Genomic DNA, 23,544 nt, shown 5'->3' on the forward strand with positions numbered 1-23,544 from the left:
TCCATGTCTACAGGTGAGAGTCTCCGCCCACCGATGCCTGTCGTCCTGTGGGATGATGTTCGTACTCGGCCTCAGCGCCTGCTGGTCTCTCAGGTGCTTCTGGAATACCGGGTCAGTGCTCACGCATCATGCATCTGATCTCACTTCGACCACTTCTAGATTACAGAAACAAGTGAGGAATAGTATTCAAATAATAGACTGATGTATGTTGGTGTGCGCAGGCAAGCCAAGCAGAGCTGGATGTCTTGCGTCCTATGCGACTGCTCGCCCTGCCTGCACCCAGTGATGATACGGAAGTTATCACTCACTGTGAGTAGCTTCACGTTTTATTAATCAGACTTGTGTATGTTTCTCTTGGATTATCACTTTAGATTTAATAAGACAAACAAACACTCTTGGAGAGCTTTAATTGCTTCATACGACTGTCTTTTCTCTTGTTTCCCGCAGTATCTCAGATTCCCAAAATTCTGCCTGATGGTGCAACAGCTCCCGTCAAAACACAAGCTCAACAGGTAGAAATCTCTTTATGAAACTTTGGATCATTCAAACTTTGAGTTGAATTAAACAATGGCTTACACATCTTTCTCTCTACTGTAACAGCTTGGTGAGTCTTCACATCGGTCACCATCCACGTGGGGGCGCCGGTTCTGGACGACATTAAATAGATGTTCGGAGTACAGAAGCCTGAGCTGCCCCACCAGCTGGAGCATCGTGAATCTACAGACGACACGCAGACATTGTAAGTGTCGGAATTCTGCTGTTAAAATATAGCAATGCGTGAATCAATGCTATGAGGTTGTGCTTGAGCAGACAGAGTTGTTATGTGGCGTTAAATGTAACGGTTGTGCTTGTGTTAGTGTGTAACCACTCGTGTCTGTGTTTTTACAGACAAATGGATCTATGGCAGAACAATCCCGCGGAACAAGACCAACATGAAGCCTTGATGAACACGTCAAAGCTTTTCATTGTAAATAACTGTACATAATGTAAATAAAATAGCATAAGAATGAATTTGAGTCTGAATTTTTCTAAGCATAGACTTTTTATTGATCTGGGTCAGCTTTAAAAGCTGCTTTTGTAAACAATATAGATACAGAAAAGTGTTTTATCAGCAAACACATCACTTTACTTTTTATGAATGTATGTACCATATCGAACACTTTACATTGCTCATAAAATGTTCCTGTAGCTCAGATTTGTTTGTATTGCAAAGGTCAGGAATTAGATTCTCAGGGAACACATGTTGATAGAATCTACAACTTTAATGCAACCTGAAGTCACTTTGGATAAAAAGCAAACAAGAGGCAAACATGAATTTTAAGAGCCAAGCTTGTGTACGTTTAGTGGGATTTTGTATGACGCCTTGAAAGTTAATTGAAGAATGTAAATGTTTCGTAGGATTGTGCAGGATACAATGATATAAATGAAAACAAGAATGTTATTTGGCTTTTAAACAGCTTTATTTACAATGCATTCATACCAAGTTAAAGACCAAACAGTCAACTAAATTTTAACATACAGCATTCATGCGTCAAGAGATTAACTGAGAGTCTTCACAGCCATTTCCCTGATGTCAATGACACACTAAAACCCAGAGCCTGCCTTGTTGTTCAACATCATAGAGCCCGTCATCCTATGACGTAACACCATCCATGAAAGTTGCATTCAACCTTTGACGAAGTGGTCACTACACGTACTCTGGCGAAAGTTACGGCTCTTCATCTGCGTTTTGCGCTTCAGAAAAGCAGTGACGTGACGTCATGTGAAAACGACATTCGAACGATATCTTAAAAGAATCTGTAAAAATATTAAACTCGCAGACGTAAATAAGTTTATACGACACAAAATAATGCAATGGAAAAGCTGAAAATTAAATAAAAATGTATTAGTAACAGTTAAGAAATACGAATCTGTAAATCCATCGTTTTGTGTAGAATTTTAAATCGGCCTAATTCGTAAAACATTAAAAATCGCTTTAAAAACTAAAAGTCTAATAGCCGGTTTCAGTAATAAAAAATCTACAAATGAATAAATTAGATGAATAATAAATGAATATAAATAATGCATTAATCATACCGTTATGTTGTAGGGCACGCGCAGCTTGGGAGAAGGCGTTCATTGAGCCTACGTCACTTCGTATTAGTTCCGCTGCTCGTTTTTTATTTTTTAGACCAGTTGGGTCTTTTATTTTAATTTGATCGTTTTAGTTTCTACTGTACGATGTTTTATTTTAGTATTGTGATTTTTGGTCACCCATAAAAAAACATTTATGTCAAAAGAGTCCTCACTTTAATCGGACTCCATACAAAGCAACGCCACATTCCGGCGATGTATTAATTTGTTAATAATTTATTACTAAATCTATTTCTCATTTGTATTATTTTAAATAAACGCGATTAGTATTAAAAAAAGAAATCGATTTTGTCCCATTACAAAACGACGCATGACGTTGACGTGGTCATCTGCGTATCACCTTAAACGTCGATCACTAGGCAACGAGCGCGTAGCGTACCTTCTACAAACAACAAACATTGATTTGACGAGCCGCTGGATGAGACGGAGCGATCTTCAGATTTGCATTTTCCATTTCTTGACTTTATTGATACATTCATTTCGTTAATTTATTCATTTATCAATACATTTTCATCTGAATTACTCAGTGTCATATTTTTGTCTGGTTTTAACATTTCTTGTTTTTAACGTATTCTCAGTCCGTGAGTTGTTATTTTCACAGGTCAGATGACATCGTTCATCGGAGGAAGCTCTTGTGGAGCTGGCGTACCGAGGGATCAGATCGCCTCGTTGTTCGTGGGGGACCTTCATCCAGAAGTGTCCGAGTTCGTCCTCCATCAGACGTTCAGCCCGTTCGGTCCGATCCAGTCCGTGCGGGTCTGCAGAGACAGGGTGACTCGGCGATCCCTGCGGTATGGTTATGTTAACTTTGTTAACCACGCCAATGGTAAGTTATCTCTCCGTTCTTCACCTTGACATCTTGGTAATAAACATTTGAATTTGAAATTTCAGCCTTGTGTATTTTTCTCCTCGATGTTGTTTCCTGTAAATCATCTTTAAATTAGGCTATGTGAAGTGTGCCGTACAAACAAACTTGCTAGGTCTTGTCTCTTATCAACTCTGTCTTTCAGCTGAGAGCGCCATGGACAGCCTGATGTGTCAGGATCTTCTGGGCAGACCCATGCGGATCATGTTCTCCCAGCGTGATTCCACTCTGAGGACGACTGGGGTCGGGAACATCTTCATCAAGGGTCTGGCCAGCAGCATCGATGGTGCCAGCCTTTATGACTGCTTCTCAATTTTTGGGAAGATCCTGTCCTGCAAGGTAATATCCGCAGTTGATTGTTTTCTTGTATAAGGTAGATCATGTGTTGATGTCTGAATTCATGTCGGTCGTCAAGGCGGTCTGCGATGCACATGGATCCAAAGGTTATGGATTCGTCCACTTTGCCACCTTTGAAGCGGCAGAGAAGGCCATCAAAGCGCTTGATGGCATGTTGTTGGACGACCAGCTAGTGTAAGTGGATTTCAGTTGTACTTCTTGTACTTTGTCTTGTCTAATCGAATAGTGTCGAGCTCGTTTGGTTTGTGTTTTAAAGGTCCATTGGCCACTTTAAAACCTTTCAAGAGCGTCATGTTGAGCAGCAGGTCATGGCTCAGGACAACGAGAGGCACTACCCGGTATCCAAACCCTTTGATCACCTAACGAATCTTTAGCGAATGTTGAAGCGTTCTTGTGTTACTGACTGGATCTTGTCTGTTCGACAGGGGGTGAGTCTGTACGTGTGTAACCTGCTGTGACGCGGAGCTGACTTGGGATCAGCGTCACCTGGGCAACAGCCCGGCAGCTAGCGCTGATTGCGCTACACCTGCGCTGGATTAGCTGCCGGGCATAAAGGCCGCGTGCGAAGATCACTCGAGGTCCTGGGTCGAGAGACAACACCGCTGTCACCATTTGCCCCGGAATGGAAAACGGAAGGACAGCGAGGGAAGCAGGGACGAGGACCTTCATACACGAGCACGGACTGGCCAATTATGATTTAAGAGCACCCAGGATGTTACCTTGTGGGACAGTATATTTTAAGTTGTTTAATAAATTCCCCGCTGGGGTTGCTTGCACCGTTGCTCTGTGTCTGCCGTGTCTCGTACCCCGTCACACCTGCCCTATAGCTTCAGTGAGCAGCAGCTGTACAGAGCGTTTTCACCCTTTGGAAGCATCATCAGTGCCAAGGTATGACGCTCATTGTTTTATTGAGATTAGTAATTAACAATCGAAGTGAAAGACTTAAACGAGTGCTTTTCTCTGTTCAGTTGATGATGGAGGCCGGACGCAGCCGAGGCTTTGGATTCGTCAGCTTCTCCACCCTCAACGATGCGACCACGGCCGCGTCTGTCATGAACGGGCGAGTGGTTGCCGGCAGGGCGTTGCGGGTCACTCTGTCTCGTCACTATGAGCAGAAGACCCAGGCTGAGAAGCAGGACAGCAGCAGTGAATCGCTTCCTGCTGGACGGTTTACGTCTGCTGTTCCTCAAGTGAGATGAGCCACTATTACAGGTTTCTCGAGATTGAAAGGCAATAACAATTCATGTAATTAGCTGAACTTCGTTTTTGCATGTGGCAGGTTCAAAAACGCCTTGACGTTCAGCCTGAAAACCAGCTCGCGCTCCAGCCCGTCAGTCGACAGACAGCAGCGTGCGACCTCGCTCAGAGTCAGTAGCCTCTTCATATCTTACTCATTCTGTAAATGATGCTTCGTCAGCCCCTACGTATTCACATTATTATTCACTCCCAAGTATTTATAGAGGATGTACATCTTTCCATGTCTACAGGTGAGAGTCTCCGCCCACCGATGCCTGTCGTCCTGTGGGATGATGTTCGTACTCGGCCTCAGCGCCTGCTGGTCTCTCAGGTGCTTCTGGAATACCGGGTCAGTGCTCACGCATCATGCATCTGATCTCACTTCGACCACTTCTAGATTACAGAAACAAGTGAGGAATAGTATTCAAATAATAGACTGATGTATGTTGGTGTGCGCAGGCAAGCCAAGCAGAGCTGGATGTCTTGCGTCCTATGCGACTGCTCGCCCTGCCTGCACCCAGTGATGATACGGAAGTTATCACTCACTGTGAGTAGCTTCACGTTTTATTAATCAGACTTGTGTATGTTTCTCTTGGATTATCACTTTAGATTTAATAAGACAAACAAACACTCTTGGAGAGCTTTAATTGCTTCATACGACTGTCTTTTCTCGTGTTTCCGCAGTATCTCAGATTCCCAAAATTCTGCCTGATGGTGCAACAGCTCCCGTCAAAACACAAGCTCAACAGGTAGAAATCTCTTTATGAAACGTTGGATCATTCAAACTTTGAGTTGAATTAAACAATGGCTTACACATCTTTCTCTCTACTGTAACAGCTTGGTGAGTCTTCACATCGGTCACCATCCACGTGGGGGCGCCGGTTCTGGACGACATTAAACAGATGTTCGGAGTACAGAAGCCTGAGCTGCCCCACCAGCTGGAGCATCGTGAATCTACAGACGACACGCAGACATTGTAAGTGTCGGAATTCTGCTGTTAAAATATAGCAATGCGTGAATCAATGCTATGAGGTTGTGCTTGAGCAGACAGAGTTGTTATGTGGCGTTAAATGTAACGGTTGTGCTTGTGTTAGTGTGTAACCACTCGTGTCTGTGTTTTTACAGACAAATGGATCTATGGCAGAACAATCCCGCGGAACAAGACCAACATGAAGCCTTGATGAACACGTCAAAGCTTTTCATTGTAAATAACTGTACATAATGTAAATAAAATAGCATAAGAATGAATTTGAGTCTGAATTTTTCTAAGCATAGACTTTTTATTGATCTGGGTCAGCTTTAAAAGCTGCTTTTGTAAACAATATAGATACAGAAAAGTGTTTTATCAGCAGACACATCACTTTACTTTTTATGAATGTATGTACCATATCGAACACTTTACATTGCTCATAAAATGTTCCTGTAGCTCAGATTTGTTTGTATTGCAAAGGTCAGGAATTAGATTCTCAGGGAACACATGTTGATAGAATCTACAACTTTAATGCAACCTGAAGTCACTTTGGATAAAAAGCAAACAAGAGGCAAACATGAATTTTAAGAGCCAAGCTTGTGTACGTTTAGTGGGATTTTGTATGACGCCTTGAAAGTTAATTGAAGAATGTAAATGTTCCGTAGGATTGTGCAGGATACAATGATATAAATGAAAACAAGAATGTTATTTGGCTTTTAAACAGCTTTATTTACAATGCATTCATACCAAGTTAAAGACCAAACAGTCAACTAAATTTTAACATACAGCATTCATGCGTCAAGAGATTAACTGAGAGTCTTCACAGCCATTTCCCTGATGTCAATGACACACTAAAACCCAGAGCCTGCCTTGTTGTTCAACATCATAGAGCCCGTCATCCTATGACGTAACACCATCCATGAAAGTTGCATTCAACCTTTGACGAAGTGGTCACTACACGTACTCTGGCGAAAGTTACGGCTCTTCATCTGCGTTTTGCGCTTCAGAAAAGCAGTGACGTGACGTCATGTGAAAACGACATTCGAACGATATCTTAAAAGAATCTGTAAAAATATTAAACTCGCAGACGTAAATAAGTTTATACGACACAAAATAATGCAATGGAAAAGCTGAAAATTAAATAAAAATGTATTAGTAACAGTTAAGAAATACGAATCTGTAAATCCATCGTTTTGTGTAGAATTTTAAATCGGCCTAATTCGTAAAACATTAAAAATCGCTTTAAAAACTAAAAGTCTAATAGCCGGTTTCAGTAATAAAAAATCTACAAATGAATAAATTAGATGAATAATAAATGAATATAAATAATGCATTAATCATACCGTTATGTTGTAGGGCACGCGCAGCTTGGGAGAAGGCGTTCATTGAGCCTACGTCACTTCGTATTAGTTCCGCTGCTCGTTTTTTATTTTTTAGACCAGTTGGGTCTTTTATTTTAATTTGATCGTTTTAGTTTCTACTGTACGATGTTTTATTTTAGTATTGTGATTTTTGGTCACCCATAAAAAAACATTTATGTCAAAAGAGTCCTCACTTTAATCGGACTCCATACAAAGCAACGCCACATTCCGGCGATGTATTAATTTGTTAATAATTTATTACTAAATCTATTTCTCATTTGTATTATTTTAAATAAACGCGATTAGTATTAAAAAAAGAAATCGATTTTGTCCCATTACAAAACGACGCATGACGTTGACGTGGTCATCTGCGTATCACCTTAAACGTCGATCACTAGGCAACGAGCGCGTAGCGTACCTTCTACAAACAACAAACATTGATTTGACGAGCCGCTGGATGAGACTGAGCGATCTTCAGATTTGCATTTTCCATTTCTTGACTTTATTGATACATTCATTTCGTTAATTTATTCATTTATCAATACATTTTCATCTGAATTACTCAGTGTCATATTTTTGTCTGGTTTTAACATTTCTTGTTTTTAACGTATTCTCAGTCCGTGAGTTGTTATTTTCACAGGTCAGATGACATCGTTCATCGGAGGAAGCTCTTGTGGAGCTGGCGTACCGAGGGATCAGATCGCCTCGTTGTTCGTGGGGGACCTTCATCCAGAAGTGTCCGAGTTCGTCCTCCATCAGACGTTCAGCCCGTTCGGTCCGATCCAGTCCGTGCGGGTCTGCAGAGACAGGGTGACTCGGCGATCCCTGCGGTATGGTTATGTTAACTTTGTTAACCACGCCAATGGTAAGTTATCTCTCCGTTCTTCACCTTGACATCTTGGTAATAAACATTTGAATTTGAAATTTCAGCCTTGTGTATTTTTCTCCTCGATGTTGTTTCCTGTAAATCATCTTTAAATTAGGCTATGTGAAGTGTGCCGTACAAACAAACTTGCTAGGTCTTGTCTCTTATCAACTCTGTCTTTCAGCTGAGAGCGCCATGGACAGCCTGATGTGTCAGGATCTTCTGGGCAGACCCATGCGGATCATGTTCTCCCAGCGTGATTCCACTCTGAGGACGACTGGGGTCGGGAACATCTTCATCAAGGGTCTGGCCAGCAGCATCGATGGTGCCAGCCTTTATGACTGCTTCTCAATTTTTGGGAAGATCCTGTCCTGCAAGGTAATATCCGCAGTTGATTGTTTTCTTGTATAAGGTAGATCATGTGTTGATGTCTGAATTCATGTCGGTCGTCAAGGCGGTCTGCGATGCACATGGATCCAAAGGTTATGGATTCGTCCACTTTGCCACCTTTGAAGCGGCAGAGAAGGCCATCAAAGCGCTTGATGGCATGTTGTTGGACGACCAGCTAGTGTAAGTGGATTTCAGTTGTACTTCTTGTACTTTGTCTTGTCTAATCGAATAGTGTCGAGCTCGTTTGGTTTGTGTTTTAAAGGTCCATTGGCCACTTTAAAACCTTTCAAGAGCGTCATGTTGAGCAGCAGGTCATGGCTCAGGACAACGAGAGGCACTACCCGGTATCCAAACCCTTTGATCACCTAACGAATCTTTAGCGAATGTTGAAGCGTTCTTGTGTTACTGACTGGATCTTGTCTGTTCGACAGGGGGTGAGTCTGTACGTGTGTAACCTGCTGTGACGCGGAGCTGACTTGGGATCAGCGTCACCTGGGCAACAGCCCGGCAGCTAGCGCTGATTGCGCTACACCTGCGCTGGATTAGCTGCCGGGCATAAAGGCCGCGTGCGAAGATCACTCGAGGTCCTGGGTCGAGAGACAACACCGCTGTCACCATTTGCCCCGGAATGGAAAACGGAAGGACAGCGAGGGAAGCAGGGACGAGGACCTTCATACACGAGCACGGACTGGCCAATTATGATTTAAGAGCACCCAGGATGTTACCTTGTGGGACAGTATATTTTAAGTTGTTTAATAAATTCCCCGCTGGGGTTGCTTGCACCGTTGCTCTGTGTCTGCCGTGTCTCGTACCCCGTCACACCTGCCCTATAGCTTCAGTGAGCAGCAGCTGTACAGAGCGTTTTCACCCTTTGGAAGCATCATCAGTGCCAAGGTATGACGCTCATTGTTTTATTGAGATTAGTAATTAACAATCGAAGTGAAAGACTTAAACGAGTGCTTTTCTCTGTTCAGTTGATGATGGAGGCCGGACGCAGCCGAGGCTTTGGATTCGTCAGCTTCTCCACCCTCAACGATGCGACCACGGCCGCGTCTGTCATGAACGGGCGAGTGGTTGCCGGCAGGGCGTTGCGGGTCACTCTGTCTCGTCACTATGAGCAGAAGACCCAGGCTGAGAAGCAGGACAGCAGCAGTGAATCGCTTCCTGCTGGACGGTTTACGTCTGCTGTTCCTCAAGTGAGATGAGCCACTATTACAGGTTTCTCGAGATTGAAAGGCAATAACAATTCATGTAATTAGCTGAACTTCGTTTTTGCATGTGGCAGGTTCAAAAACGCCTTGACGTTCAGCCTGAAAACCAGCTCGCGCTCCAGCCCGTCAGTCGACAGACAGCAGCGTGCGACCTCGCTCAGAGTCAGTAGCCTCTTCATATCTTACTCATTCTGTAAATGATGCTTCGTCAGCCCCTACGTATTCACATTATTATTCACTCCCAAGTATTTATAGAGGATGTACATCTTTCCATGTCTACAGGTGAGAGTCTCCGCCCACCGATGCCTGTCGTCCTGTGGGATGATGTTCGTACTCGGCCTCAGCGCCTGCTGGTCTCTCAGGTGCTTCTGGAATACCGGGTCAGTGCTCACGCATCATGCATCTGATCTCACTTCGACCACTTCTAGATTACAGAAACAAGTGAGGAATAGTATTCAAATAATAGACTGATGTATGTTGGTGTGCGCAGGCAAGCCAAGCAGAGCTGGATGTCTTGCGTCCTATGCGACTGCTCGCCCTGCCTGCACCCAGTGATGATACGGAAGTTATCACTCACTGTGAGTAGCTTCACGTTTTATTAATCAGACTTGTGTATGTTTCTCTTGGATTATCACTTTAGATTTAATAAGACAAACAAACACTCTTGGAGAGCTTTAATTGCTTCATACGACTGTCTTTTCTCGTGTTTCCGCAGTATCTCAGATTCCCAAAATTCTGCCTGATGGTGCAACAGCTCCCGTCAAAACACAAGCTCAACAGGTAGAAATCTCTTTATGAAACGTTGGATCATTCAAACTTTGAGTTGAATTAAACAATGGCTTACACATCTTTCTCTCTACTGTAACAGCTTGGTGAGTCTTCACATCGGTCACCATCCACGTGGGGGCGCCGGTTCTGGACGACATTAAACAGATGTTCGGAGTACAGAAGCCTGAGCTGCCCCACCAGCTGGAGCATCGTGAATCTACAGACGACACGCAGACATTGTAAGTGTCGGAATTCTGCTGTTAAAATATAGCAATGCGTGAATCAATGCTATGAGGTTGTGCTTGAGCAGACAGAGTTGTTATGTGGCGTTAAATGTAACGGTTGTGCTTGTGTTAGTGTGTAACCACTCGTGTCTGTGTTTTTACAGACAAATGGATCTATGGCAGAACAATCCCGCGGAACAAGACCAACATGAAGCCTTGATGAACACGTCAAAGCTTTTCATTGTAAATAACTGTACATAATGTAAATAAAATAGCATAAGAATGAATTTGAGTCTGAATTTTTCTAAGCATAGACTTTTTATTGATCTGGGTCAGCTTTAAAAGCTGCTTTTGTAAACAATATAGATACAGAAAAGTGTTTTATCAGCAAACACATCACTTTACTTTTTGATGAATGTATGTACCATATCGAACACTTTACATTGCTCATAAAATGTTCCTGTAGCTCAGATTTGTTTGTATTGCAAAGGTCAGGAATTAGATTCTCAGGGAACACATGTTGATAGAATCTACAACTTTAATGCAACCTGAAGTCACTTTGGATAAAAAGCAAACAAGAGGCAAACATGAATTTTAAGAGCCAAGCTTGTGTACGTTTAGTGGGATTTTGTATGACGCCTTGAAAGTTAATTGAAGAATGTAAATGTTCCGTAGGATTGTGCAGGATACAATGATATAAATGAAAACAAGAATGTTATTTGGCTTTTAAACAGCTTTATTTACAATGCATTCATACCAAGTTAAAGACCAAACAGTCAACTAAATTTTAACATACAGCAATCATGCGTCAAGAGATTAACTGAGAGTCTTCACAGCCATTTCCCTGATGTCAATGACACACTAAAACCCAGAGCCTGCCTTGTTGTTCAACATCATAGAGCCCGTCATCCTATGACGTAACACCATCCATGAAAGTTGCATTCAACCTTTGACGAAGTGGTCACTACACGTACTCTGGCGAAAGTTACGGCTCTTCATCTGCGTTTTGCGCTTCAGAAAAGCAGTGACGTGACGTCATGTGAAAACGACATTCGAACGATATCTTAAAAGAATCTGTAAAAATATTAAACTCGCAGACGTAAATAAGTTTATACGACACAAAATTATGCAATGTAAAAGCTGAAAATTAAATAAAAATGTATTAGTAACAGTTAAGAAATACGAATCTGTAAATCCATCGTTTTGTGTAGAATTTTAAATCGGCCTAATTCGTAAAACATTAAAAATCGCTTTAAAAACTAAAAGTCTAATAGCCGGTTTCAGTAATAAAAAATCTACAAATTAATAAATTAGATGAATAATAAATGAATATAAATAATGCATTAATCATACCGTTATGTTGTAGGGCACGCGCAGCTTGGGAGAAGGCGTTCATTGAGCCTACGTCACTTCGTATTAGTTCCGCTGCTCGTTTTTTATTTTTTAGACCAGTTGGGTCTTTTATTTTAATTTGATCGTTTTAGTTTCTACTGTACGATGTTTTATTTTAGTATTGTGATTTTTGGTCACCCATAAAAAAACATTTATGTCAAAAGAGTCCTCACTTTAATCGGACTCCATACAAAGCAACGCCACATTCCGGCGATGTATTAATTTGTTAATAATTTATTACTAAATCTATTTCTCATTTGTATTATTTTAAATAAACGCGATTAGTATTAAAAAAAGAAATCGATTTTGTCCCATTACAAAACGACGCATGACGTTGACGTGGTCATCTGCGTATCACCTTAAACGTCGATCACTAGGCAACGAGCGCGTAGCGTACCTTCTACAAACAACAAACATTGATTTGACGAGCCGCTGGATGAGACGGAGCGATCTTCAGATTTGCATTTTCCATTTCTTGACTTTATTGATATATTCATTTCGTTAATTTATTCATTTATCAATACATTTTCATCTGAATTACTCAGTGTCATATTTTTGTCTGGTTTTAACATTTCTTGTTTTTAACGTATTCTCAGTCCGTGAGTTGTTATTTTCACAGGTCAGATGACATCGTTCATCGGAGGAAGCTCTTGTGGAGCTGGCGTACCGAGGGATCAAATCGCCTCGTTGTTCGTGGGGGACCTTCTTCCAGAAGTGTCCGAGTTCGTCCTCCATCAGACGTTCAGCCCGTTCGGTCCGATCCAGTCCGTGCGGGTCTGCAGAGACAGGGTGACTCGGCGATCCCTGCGGTATGGTTATGTTACGCCAATGGTAAGTTATCTCTCCGTTCTTCACCTTGACATCTTGGTAATAAACATTTGAATTTGAAATTTCAGCCTTGTGTATTTTTCTCCTCGATGTTGTTTCCTGTAAATCATCTTTAAATTAGGCTATGTGAAGTGTGCCGTACAAACAAACTTGCTAGGTCTTGTCTCTTATCAACTCTGTCTTTCAGCTGAGAGCGCCATGGACAGCCTGATGTGTCAGGATCTTCTGGGCAGACCCATGCGGATCATGTTCTCCCAGCGTGATTCCACTCTGAGGACGACTGGGGTCGGGAACATCTTCATCAAGGGTCTGGCCAGCAGCATCGATGGTGCCAGCCTTTATGACTGCTTCTCAATTTTTGGGAAGATCCTGTCCTGCAAGGTAATATCTGCAGTTTGATTGTTTTCTTGTATAAGGTAGATCATGTGTTGATGTCTGAATTCATGTTGGTCGTCAAGGCGGTCTGCGATGCACATGGATCCAAAGGTTATGGATTCGTCCACTTTGCCACCTTTGAAGCGGCAGAGAAGGCCATCAAAGCGCTTGATGGCATGTTGTTGGACGACCAGCTAGTGTAAGTGGATTTCAGTTGTACTTCTTGTACTTTGTCTTGTCTAATCGAATAGTGTTGAGCTCGTTTGGTTTGTGTTTTAAAGGTCCATTGGCCACTTTAAAACCTTTCAAGAGCGTCATGTTGAGCAGCAGGTCATGGCTCAGGACAACGAGAGGCACTACCCGGTATCCAAACCCTTTGATCACCTAACGAATCTTTAGCGAATGTTGAAGCGTTCTTGTGTTACTGACTGGATCTTGTCTGTTCGACAGGGGGTGAGTCTGTACGTGTGTAACCTGCCCTATAGCTTCAGTGAGCAGCAGCTGTACAGAGCGTTTTCACCCTTTGGAAGCATCATCAGTGCCAAGGTATGACGCTCATTGTTTTATTGAGATTAGTAATTAACAATCGAAGTGAAAGACTTAAACGAGTGCTTTTCTCTGTTCAGTTGATGATGGAGGCCGGACGCAGCCGAGGCTTTGGATTCGTCAGCTTCTCCACCCTCAACGATGCGACCACTGCCGCGTCTGTCATGAACGGGCGAGTGGTTGCCGGCAGGGCGTTGCGGGTCACTCTGTCTCGTCACAATGAGCAGAAGACCCAGGCTGAGAAGCAGGACAGCAGCAGTGAATCGCTTCCTGCTGGACGGTTTACGTCTGCTGTTCCTCAAGTGAGATGAGCCACTATTACAGGTTTCTCGAGATTGAAAGGCAATAACAATTCATGTAATTAGCTGAACTTCGTTTTTGCATGTGGCAGGTTCAAAAACGCCTTGACGTTCAGCCTGAAAACCAGCTCGCGCTCCAGCCCGTCAGTCGACAGACAGCAGCGTGCGACCTCGCTCAGAGTCAGTAGCCTCTTCATATCTTACTCATTCTGTAAATGATGCTTCGTCAGCCCCTTCGTATTCACATTATTATTCACTCCCAAGTATTTATAGAGGATGTACATCTTTCCATGTCTACAGGTGAGAGTCTCCGCCCACCGATGCCTGTCGTCCTGTGGGATGATGTTCGTACTCGGCCTCAGCGCCTGCTGGTCTCTCAGGTGCTTCTGGAATACCGGGTCAGTGCTCACGCATCATGCATCTGATCTCACTTCGACCACTTCTAGATTACAGAAACAAGTGAGGAATAGTATTCAAATAATAGACTGATGTATGTTGGTGTGCGCAGGCAAGCCAAGCAGAGCTGGATGTCTTGCGTCCTATGCGACTGCTCGCCCTGCCTGCACCCAGTGATGATACGGAAGTTATCACTCACTGTGAGTAGCTTCACGTTTTATTAATCAGACTTGTGTATGTTTCTCTTGGATTATCACTTTAGATTTAATAAGACAAACAAACACTCTTGGAGAGCTTTAATTGCTTCATACGACTGTCTTTTCTCTTGTTTCCCGCAGTATCTCAGATTCCCAAAATTCTGCCTGATGGTGCAACAGCTCCCGTCAAAACACAAGCTCAACAGGTAGAAATCTCTTTATGAAACTTTGGATCATTCAAACTTTGAGTTGAATTAAACAATGGCTTACACATCTTTCTCTCTACTGTAACAGCTTGGTGAGTCTTCACATCGGTCACCATCCACGTGGGGGCGCCGGTTCTGGACGACATTAAATAGATGTTCGGAGTACAGAAGCCTGAGCTGCCCCACCAGCTGGAGCATCGTGAATCTACAGACGACACGCAGACATTGTAAGTGTCGGAATTCTGCTGTTAAAATATAGCAATGCGTGAATCAATGCTATGAGGTTGTGCTTGAGCAGACAGAGTTGTTATGTGGCGTTAAATGTAACGGTTGTGCTTGTGTTAGTGTGTAACCACTCGTGTCTGTGTTTTTACAGACAAATGGATCTATGGCAGAACAATCCCGCGGAACAAGACCAACATGAAGCCTTGATGAACACGTCAAAGCTTTTCATTGTAAATAACTGTACATAATGTAAATAAAATAGCATAAGAATGAATTTGAGTCTGAATTTTTCTAAGCATAGACTTTTTATTGATCTGGGTCAGCTTTAAAAGCTGCTTTTGTAAACAATATAGATACAGAAAAGTGTTTTATCAGCAAACACATCACTTTACTTTTTATGAATGTATGTACCATATCGAACACTTTACATTGCTCATAAAATGTTCCTGTAGCTCAGATTTGTTTGTATTGCAAAGGTCAGGAATTAGATTCTCAGGGAACACATGTTGATAGAATCTACAACTTTAATGCAACCTGAAGTCACTTTGGATAAAAAGCAAACAAGAGGCAAACATGAATTTTAAGAGCCAAGCTTGTGTACGTTTAGTGGGATTTTGTATGACGCCTTGAAAGTTAATTGAAGAATGTAAATGTTTCGTAGGATTGTGCAGGATACAATGATATAAATGAAAACAAGAATGTTATTTGGCTTTTAAACAGCTTTATTTACAATGCATTCATACCAAGTTAAAGACCAAACAGTCAACTAAATTTTAACATACAGCATTCATGCGTCAAGAGATTAACTGAGAGTCTTCACAGCCATTTCCCTGATGTCAATGACACACTAAAACCCAGAGCCTGCCTTGTTGTTCAACATCATAGAGCCCGTCATCCTATGACGTAACACCATCCATGAAAGTTGCATTCAACCTTTGACGAAGTGGTCACTACACGTACTCTGGCGAAAGTTACGGCTCTTCATCTGCGTTTTGCGCTTCAGAAAAGCAGTGACGTGACGTCATGTGAAAACGACATTCGAACGATATCTTAAAAGAATCTGTAAAAATATTAAACTCGCAGACGTAAATAAGTTTATACGACACAAAATAATGCAATGGAAAAGCTGAAAATTAAATAAAAATGTATTAGTAACAGTTAAGAAATACGAATCTGTAAATCCATCGTTTTGTGTAGAATTTTAAATCGGCCTAATTCGTAAAACATTAAAAATCGCTTTAAAAACTAAAAGTCTAATAGCCGGTTTCAGTAATAAAAAATCTACAAATGAATAAATTAGATGAATAATAAATGAATATAAATAATGCATTAATCATACCGTTATGTTGTAGGGCACGCGCAGCTTGGGAGAAGGCGTTCATTGAGCCTACGTCACTTCGTATTAGTTCCGCTGCTCGTTTTTTATTTTTTAGACCAGTTGGGTCTTTTATTTTAATTTGATCGTTTTAGTTTCTACTGTACGATGTTTTATTTTAGTATTGTGATTTTTGGTCACCCATAAAAAAACATTTATGTCAAAAGAGTCCTCACTTTAATCGGACTACATACAAAGCAACGCCACATTCCGGCGATGTATTAATTTGTTAATAATTTATTACTAAATCTATTTCTCATTTGTATTATTTTAAATAAACGCGATTAGTATTAAAAAAAGAAATCGATTTTGTCCCATTACAAAACGACGCATGACGTTGACGTGGTCATCTGCGTATCACCTTAAACGTCGATCACTAGGCAACGAGCGCGTAGCGTACCTTCTACAAACAACAAACATTGATTTGACGAGCCGCTGGATGAGACGGAGCGATCTTCAGATTTGCATTTTCCATTTCTTGACTTTATTGATTCATTCATTTCGTTAATTTATTCATTTATCGATACATTTTCATCTGAATTACTCAGTGTCATATTTTTGTCTGGTTTTAACATTTCTTGTTTTTAACGTATTCTCAGTCCGTGAGTTGTTATTTTCACAGGTCAGATGACATCGTTCATCGGAGGAAGCTCTTGTGGAGCTGGCGTACCGAGGGATCAGATCGCCTCGTTGTTCGTGGGGGACCTTCATCCAGAAGTGTCCGAGTTCGTCCTCCATCAGACGTTCAGCCCGTTCGGTCCGATCCAGTCCGTGCGGGTCTGCAGAGACAGGGTGACTCGGCGATCCCTGCGGTATGGTTATGTTAACTTTGTTAACCACGCCAATGGTAAGTTATCTCTCCGTTCTTCACCTTGACATCTTGGTAATAAACATTTGAATTTGAAATTTCAGCCTTGTGTATTTTTCTCCTCGATGTTGTTTCCTGTAAATCATCTTTAAATTAGGCTATGTGAAGTGTGCCGTACAAACAAACTTGCTAGGTCTTGTCTCTTATCAACTCTGTCTTTCAGCTGAGAGCGCCATGGACAGCCTGATGTGTCAGGATCTTCTGGGCAGACCCATGCGGATCATGTTCTCCTAGCGTGATTCCACTCTGAGGACGACTGGGGTCGGGAACATCTTCATCAAGGGTCTGGCCAGCAGCATCGATGGTGCCAGCCTTTATGACTGCTTCTCAATTTTTGGGAAGATCCTGTCCTGCAAGGTAATATCTGCAGTTTGATTGTTTTCTTGTATAAGGTAGATCATGTGTTGATGTCTGAATTCATGTTGGTCGTCAAGGCGGTCTGCGATGCACATGGATCCAAAGGTTATGGATTCGTCCACTTTGCCACCTTTGAAGCGGCAGAGAAGGCCATCAAAGCGCTTGATGGCATGTTGTTGGACGACCAGCTAGTGTAAGTGGATTTCAGTTGTACTTCTTGTACTTTGTCTTGTCTAATCGAATAGTGTTGAGCTCGTTTGGTTTGTGTTTTAAAGGTCCATTGGCCACTTTAAAACCTTTCAAGAGCGTCATGTTGAGCAGCAGGTCATGGCTCAGGACAACGAGAGGCACTACCCGGTATCCAAACCCTTTGATCACCTAACGAATCTTTAGCGAATGTTGAAGCGTTCTTGTGTTACTGACTGGATCTTGTCTGTTCGACAGGGGGTGAGTCTGTACGTGTGTAACCTGCCCTATAGCTTCAGTGAGCAGCAGCTGTACAGAGCGTTTTCACCCTTTGGAAGCATCATCAGTGCCAAGGTATGACAATCATTGTTTTATTGAGATTAGTAATTAACAATCGAAGTGAAAGACTTAAACGAGTGCTTTTCTCTGTTCAGTTGATGATGGAGGCCGGACGCAGCCGAGGCTTTGGATTCGTCAGCTTCTCCACCCTCAACGATGCGACCACGGCCGCGTCTGTCATGAACGGGCGAGTGGTTGCCGGCAGGGCGTTGCGGGTCACTCTGTCTCGTCACTATGAGCAGAAGACCCAGGCTGAGAAGCAGGACAGCAGCAGTGAATCGCTTCCTGCTGGACGGTTTACGTCTGCTGTTCCTCAAGTGAGATGAGCCACTATTACAGGTTTCTCGAGATTGAAAGGCAATAACAATTCATGTAATTAGCTGAACTTCGTTTTTGCATGTGGCAGGTTCAAAAACGCCTTGACGTTCAGCCTGAAAACCAGCTCGCGCTCCAGCCCGTCAGTCGACAGACAGCAGCGTGCGACCTCGCTCAGAGTCAGTAGCCTCTTCATATCTTACTCATTCTGTAAATGATGCTTCGTAAGCCCCTTCGTATTCACATTATTATTCACTCCCAAGTATTTATAGAGGATGTACATCTTTCCATGTCTACAGGTGAGAGTCTCCGCCCACCGATGCCTGTCGTCCTGTGGGATGATGTTCGTACTCGGCCTCAGCGCCTGCTGGTCTCTCAGGTGCTTCTGGAATACCGGGTCAGTGCTCACGCATCATGCATCTGATCTCACTTCGACCACTTCTAGATTACAGAAACAAGTGAGGAATAGTATTCAAATAATAGACTGATGTATGTTGGTGTGCGCAGGCAAGCCAAGCAGAGCTGGATGTCTTGCGTCCTATGCGACTGCTCGCCCTGCCTGCACCCAGTGATGATACGGAAGTTATCACTCACTGTGAGTAGCTTCACGTTTTATTAATCAGACTTGTGTATGTTTCTCTTGGATTATCACTTTAGATTTAATAAGACAAACAAACACTCTTGGAGAGCTTTAATTGCTTCATACGACTGTCTTTTCTCGTGTTTCCGCAGTATCTCAGATTCCCAAAATTCTGCCTGATGGTGCAACAGCTCCCGTCAAAACACAAGCTCAACAGGTAGAAATCTCTTTATGAAACGTTGGATCATTCAAACTTTGAGTTGAATTAAACAATGGCTTACACATCTTTCTCTCTACTGTAACAGCTTGGTGAGTCTTCACATCGGTCACCATCCACGTGGGGGCGCCGGTTCTGGACGACATTAAATAGATGTTCGGAGTACAGAAGCCTGAGCTGCCCCACCAGCTGGAGCATCGTGAATCTACAGACGACACGCAGACATTGTAAGTGTCGGAATTCTGCTGTTAAAATATAGCAATGCGTGAATCAATGCTATGAGGTTGTGCTTGAGCAGACAGAGTTGTTATGTGGCGTTAAATGTAACGGTTGTGCTTGTGTTAGTGTGTAACCACTCGTGTCTGTGTTTTTACAGACAAATGGATCTATGGCAGAACAATCCCGCGGAACAAGACCAACATGAAGCCTTGATGAACACGTCAAAGCTTTTCATTGTAAATAACTGTACATAATGTAAATAAAATAGCATAAGAATGAATTTGAGTCTGAATTTTTCTAAGCATAGACTTTTTATTGATCTGGGTCAGCTTTAAAAGCTGCTTTTGTAAACAATATAGATACAGAAAAGTGTTTTATCAGCAAACACATCACTTTACTTTTTATGAATGTATGTACCATATCGAACACTTTACATTGCTCATAAAATGTTCCTGTAGCTCAGATTTGTTTGTATTGCAAAGGTCAGGAATTAGATTCTCAGGGAACACATGTTGATAGAATCTACAACTTTAATGCAACCTGAAGTCACTTTGGATAAAAAGCAAACAAGAGGCAAACATGAATTTTAAGAGCCAAGCTTGTGTACGTTTAGTGGGATTTTGTATGACGCCTTGAAAGTTAATTGAAGAATGTAAATGTTTCGTAGGATTGTGCAGGATACAATGATATAAATGAAAACAAGAATGTTATTTGGCTTTTAAACAGCTTTATTTACAATGCATTCATACCAAGTTAAAGACCAAACAGTCAACTAAATTTTAACATACAGCATTCATGCGTCAAGAGATTAACTGAGAGTCTTCACAGCCATTTCCCTGATGTCAATGACACACTAAAACCCAGAGCCTGCCTTGTTGTTCAACATCATAGAGCCCGTCATCCTATGACGTAACACCATCCATGAAAGTTGCATTCAACCTTTGACGAAGTGGTCACTACACGTACTCTGGCGAAAGTTACGGCTCTTCATCTGCGTTTTGCGCTTCAGAAAAGCAGTGACGTGACGTCATGTGAAAACGACATTCGAACGATATCTTAAAAGAATCTGTAAAAATATTAAACTCGCAGACGTAAATAAGTTTATACGACACAAAATAATGCAATGGAAAAGCTGAAAATTAAATAAAAATGTATTAGTAACAGTTAAGAAATACGAATCTGTAAATCCATCGTTTTGTGTAGAATTTTAAATCGGCCTAATTCGTAAAACATTAAAAATCGCTTTAAAAACTAAAAGTCTAATAGCCGGTTTCAGTAATAAAAAATCTACAAATGAATAAATTAGATGAATAATAAATGAATATAAATAATGCATTAATCATACCGTTATGTTGTAGGGCACGCGCAGCTTGGGAGAAGGCGTTCATTGAGCCTACGTCACTTCGTATTAGTTCCGCTGCTCGTTTTTTATTTTTTAGACCAGTTGGGTCTTTTATTTTAATTTGATCGTTTTAGTTTCTACTGTACGATGTTTTATTTTAGTATTGTGATTTTTGGTCACCCATAAAAAAACATTTATGTCAAAAGAGTCCTCACTTTAATCGGACTACATACAAAGCAACGCCACATTCCGGCGATGTATTAATTTGTTAATAATTTATTACTAAATCTATTTCTCATTTGTATTATTTTAAATAAACGCGATTAGTATTAAAAAAAGAAATCGATTTTGTCCCATTACAAAACGACGCATGACGTTGACGTGGTCATCTGCGTATCACCTTAAACGTCGATCACTAGGCAACGAGCGCGTAGCGTACCTTCTACAAACAACAAACATTGATTTGACGAGCCGCTGGATGAGACGGAGCGATCTTCAGATTTGCATTTTCCATTTCTTGACTTTATTGATTCATTCATTTCGTTAATTTATTCATTTATCGATACATTTTCATCTGAATTACTCAGTGTCATATTTTTGTCTGGTTTTAACATTTCTTGTTTTTAACGTATTCTCAGTCCGTGAGTTGTTATTTTCACAGGTCAGATGACATCGTTCATCGGAGGAAGCTCTTGTGGAGCTGGCGTACCGAGGGATCAGATCGCCTCGTTGTTCGTGGGGGACCTTCATCCAGAAGTGTCCGAGTTCGTCCTCCATCAGACGTTCAGCCCGTTCGGTCCGATCCAGTCCGTGCGGGTCTGCAGAGACAGGGTGACTCGGCGATCCCTGCGGTATGGTTATGTTAACTTTGTTAACCACGCCAATGGTAAGTTATCTCTCCGTTCTTCACCTTGACATCTTGGTAATAAACATTTGAATTTGAAATTTCAGCCTTGTGTATTTTTCTCCTCGATGTTGTTTCCTGTAAATCATCTTTAAATTAGGCTATGTGAAGTGTGCCGTACAAACAAACTTGCTAGGTCTTGTCTCTTATCAACTCTGTCTTTCAGCTGAGAGCGCCATGGACAGCCTGATGTGTCAGGATCTTCTGGGCAGACCCATGCGGATCATGTTCTCCTAGCGTGATTCCACTCTGAGGACGACTGGGGTCGGGAACATCTTCATCAAGGGTCTGGCCAGCAGCATCGATGGTGCCAGCCTTTATGACTGCTTCTCAATTTTTGGGAAGATCCTGTCCTGCAAGGTAATATCTGCAGTTTGATTGTTTTCTTGTATAAGGTAGATCATGTGTTGATGTCTGAATTCATGTTGGTCGTCAAGGCGGTCTGCGATGCACATGGATCCAAAGGTTATGGATTCGTCCACTTTGCCACCTTTGAAGCGGCAGAGAAGGCCATCAAAGCGCTTGATGGCATGTTGTTGGACGACCAGCTAGTGTAAGTGGATTTCAGTTGTACTTCTTGTACTTTGTCTTGTCTAATCGAATAGTGTTGAGCTCGTTTGGTTTGTGTTTTAAAGGTCCATTGGCCACTTTAAAACCTTTCAAGAGCGTCATGTTGAGCAGCAGGTCATGGCTCAGGACAACGAGAGGCACTACCCGGTATCCAAACCCTTTGATCACCTAACGAATCTTTAGCGAATGTTGAAGCGTTCTTGTGTTACTGACTGGATCTTGTCTGTTCGACAGGGGGTGAGTCTGTACGTGTGTAACCTGCCCTATAGCTTCAGTGAGCAGCAGCTGTACAGAGCGTTTTCACCCTTTGGAAGCATCATCAGTGCCAAGGTATGACAATCATTGTTTTATTGAGATTAGTAATTAACAATCGAAGTGAAAGACTTAAACGAGTGCTTTTCTCTGTTCAGTTGATGATGGAGGCCGGACGCAGCCGAGGCTTTGGATTCGTCAGCTTCTCCACCCTCAACGATGCGACCACGGCCGCGTCTGTCATGAACGGGCGAGTGGTTGCCGGCAGGGCGTTGCGGGTCACTCTGTCTCGTCACTATGAGCAGAAGACCCAGGCTGAGAAGCAGGACAGCAGCAGTGAATCGCTTCCTGCTGGACGGTTTACGTCTGCTGTTCCTCAAGTGAGATGAGCCACTATTACAGGTTTCTCGAGATTGAAAGGCAATAACAATTCATGTAATTAGCTGAACTTCGTTTTTGCATGTGGCAGGTTCAAAAACGCCTTGACGTTCAGCCTGAAAACCAGCTCGCGCTCCAGCCCGTCAGTCGACAGACAGCAGCGTGCGACCTCGCTCAGAGTCAGTAGCCTCTTCATATCTTACTCATTCTGTAAATGATGCTTCGTAAGCCCCTTCGTATTCACATTATTATTCACTCCCAAGTATTTATAGAGGATGTACATCTTTCCATGTCTACAGGTGAGAGTCTCCGCCCACCGATGCCTGTCGTCCTGTGGGATGATGTTCGTACTCGGCCTCAGCGCCTGCTGGTCTCTCAGGTGCTTCTGGAATACCGGGTCAGTGCTCACGCATCATGCATCTGATCTCACTTCGACCACTTCTAGATTACAGAAACAAGTGAGGAATAGTATTCAAATAATAGACTGATGTATGTTGGTGTGCGCAGGCAAGCCAAGCAGAGCTGGATGTCTTGCGTCCTATGCGACTGCTCGCCCTGCCTGCACCCAGTGATGATACGGAAGTTATCACTCACTGTGAGTAGCTTCACGTTTTATTAATCAGACTTGTGTATGTTTCTCTTGGATTATCACTTTAGATTTAATAAGACAAACAAACACTCTTGGAGAGCTTTAATTGCTTCATACGACTGTCTTTTCTCGTGTTTCCGCAGTATCTCAGATTCCCAAAATTCTGCCTGATGGTGCAACAGCTCCCGTCAAAACACAAGCTCAACAGG

At 42.4% G+C, this 23,544-nt stretch overlaps 5 protein-coding genes and 2 pseudogenes across 5 annotated transcripts; all 7 read left to right on the forward strand.

Annotated features, from left to right (window-relative positions):
• The first annotated feature begins 1,658 nt into the window (after nt 1–1,658).
• Nucleotides 1,659–4,232, forward strand: LOC130413004 (embryonic polyadenylate-binding protein A-like). The gene is made up of 4 exons (XM_056737867.1): nt 1,659–3,337; nt 3,414–3,529; nt 3,612–3,693; nt 3,781–4,232. The coding sequence occupies exons 1-4, from the start codon at nt 3,155–3,157 to the stop codon at nt 3,811–3,813; spliced, it is 414 nt and encodes a 137-aa protein (XP_056593845.1). The 5' UTR covers nt 1,659–3,154; the 3' UTR covers nt 3,814–4,232.
• On the forward strand, nt 4,110–4,989 carry LOC130412996 (polyadenylate-binding protein 3-like). Its single transcript, XM_056737860.1, has 4 exons — nt 4,110–4,243; nt 4,324–4,545; nt 4,635–4,722; nt 4,843–4,989. The coding sequence occupies exons 2-4, from the start codon at nt 4,327–4,329 to the stop codon at nt 4,965–4,967; spliced, it is 432 nt and encodes a 143-aa protein (XP_056593838.1). The 5' UTR covers nt 4,110–4,243; nt 4,324–4,326; the 3' UTR covers nt 4,968–4,989.
• A 1,497-nt stretch (nt 4,990–6,486) lies between these two features.
• On the forward strand, nt 6,487–9,060 carry LOC130413005 (embryonic polyadenylate-binding protein A-like). The gene is made up of 4 exons (XM_056737868.1): nt 6,487–8,165; nt 8,242–8,357; nt 8,440–8,521; nt 8,609–9,060. The coding sequence occupies exons 1-4, from the start codon at nt 7,983–7,985 to the stop codon at nt 8,639–8,641; spliced, it is 414 nt and encodes a 137-aa protein (XP_056593846.1). The 5' UTR covers nt 6,487–7,982; the 3' UTR covers nt 8,642–9,060.
• LOC130412997 (polyadenylate-binding protein 3-like) lies at nt 8,938–9,817 on the forward strand. Its single transcript, XM_056737861.1, has 4 exons — nt 8,938–9,071; nt 9,152–9,373; nt 9,463–9,550; nt 9,671–9,817. The coding sequence occupies exons 2-4, from the start codon at nt 9,155–9,157 to the stop codon at nt 9,793–9,795; spliced, it is 432 nt and encodes a 143-aa protein (XP_056593839.1). The 5' UTR covers nt 8,938–9,071; nt 9,152–9,154; the 3' UTR covers nt 9,796–9,817.
• Nucleotides 9,818–11,712: 1,895 nt separating this feature from the next.
• On the forward strand, nt 11,713–14,008 carry LOC130412915 (embryonic polyadenylate-binding protein A-like). The gene is made up of 5 exons (XM_056737716.1): nt 11,713–12,603; nt 12,788–12,981; nt 13,059–13,174; nt 13,257–13,338; nt 13,913–14,008. The coding sequence occupies exons 2-5, from the start codon at nt 12,799–12,801 to the stop codon at nt 14,006–14,008; spliced, it is 477 nt and encodes a 158-aa protein (XP_056593694.1). The 5' UTR covers nt 11,713–12,603; nt 12,788–12,798.
• Nucleotides 14,009–16,425: 2,417 nt separating this feature from the next.
• LOC130413009 (polyadenylate-binding protein 1A-like) lies at nt 16,426–17,841 on the forward strand (annotated as a pseudogene).
• Nucleotides 17,842–20,887: 3,046 nt separating this feature from the next.
• LOC130413010 (polyadenylate-binding protein 1A-like) lies at nt 20,888–22,303 on the forward strand (annotated as a pseudogene).
• The last annotated feature ends 1,241 nt before the right edge of the window (nt 22,304–23,544 follow it).

This window comes from Triplophysa dalaica, chromosome 23, assembly GCF_015846415.1.
Source record: "Triplophysa dalaica isolate WHDGS20190420 chromosome 23, ASM1584641v1, whole genome shotgun sequence".
Lineage (NCBI taxonomy): Eukaryota > Metazoa > Chordata > Actinopteri > Cypriniformes > Nemacheilidae > Triplophysa > Triplophysa dalaica.

Coding starts and splice junctions, on each gene's coding strand:
- LOC130413004 (XM_056737867.1), top strand. CDS start 3,155: ATGGACAGCCTGATGTGTCAGGATCTTCTGGGCAGACCCATGCGGATC. Junction 3,338..3,413: donor GGAAGATCCTGTCCTGCAAG/GTAATATCCGCA, acceptor TCGGTCGTCAAG/GCGGTCTGCGATGCACATGG. Junction 3,530..3,611: donor TTGTTGGACGACCAGCTAGT/GTAAGTGGATTT, acceptor TGTGTTTTAAAG/GTCCATTGGCCACTTTAAAA.
- LOC130412996 (XM_056737860.1), top strand. CDS start 4,327: ATGATGGAGGCCGGACGCAGCCGAGGCTTTGGATTCGTCAGCTTCTCC. Junction 4,546..4,634: donor TTACGTCTGCTGTTCCTCAA/GTGAGATGAGCC, acceptor TGCATGTGGCAG/GTTCAAAAACGCCTTGACGT. Junction 4,723..4,842: donor AGCGTGCGACCTCGCTCAGA/GTCAGTAGCCTC, acceptor CCATGTCTACAG/GTGAGAGTCTCCGCCCACCG.
- LOC130413005 (XM_056737868.1), top strand. CDS start 7,983: ATGGACAGCCTGATGTGTCAGGATCTTCTGGGCAGACCCATGCGGATC. Junction 8,358..8,439: donor TTGTTGGACGACCAGCTAGT/GTAAGTGGATTT, acceptor TGTGTTTTAAAG/GTCCATTGGCCACTTTAAAA. Junction 8,522..8,608: donor ACAACGAGAGGCACTACCCG/GTATCCAAACCC, acceptor TCTGTTCGACAG/GGGGTGAGTCTGTACGTGTG.
- LOC130412997 (XM_056737861.1), top strand. CDS start 9,155: ATGATGGAGGCCGGACGCAGCCGAGGCTTTGGATTCGTCAGCTTCTCC. Junction 9,374..9,462: donor TTACGTCTGCTGTTCCTCAA/GTGAGATGAGCC, acceptor TGCATGTGGCAG/GTTCAAAAACGCCTTGACGT. Junction 9,551..9,670: donor AGCGTGCGACCTCGCTCAGA/GTCAGTAGCCTC, acceptor CCATGTCTACAG/GTGAGAGTCTCCGCCCACCG.
- LOC130412915 (XM_056737716.1), top strand. CDS start 12,799: ATGGACAGCCTGATGTGTCAGGATCTTCTGGGCAGACCCATGCGGATC. Junction 13,175..13,256: donor TTGTTGGACGACCAGCTAGT/GTAAGTGGATTT, acceptor TGTGTTTTAAAG/GTCCATTGGCCACTTTAAAA. Junction 13,339..13,912: donor ACAACGAGAGGCACTACCCG/GTATCCAAACCC, acceptor TGCATGTGGCAG/GTTCAAAAACGCCTTGACGT.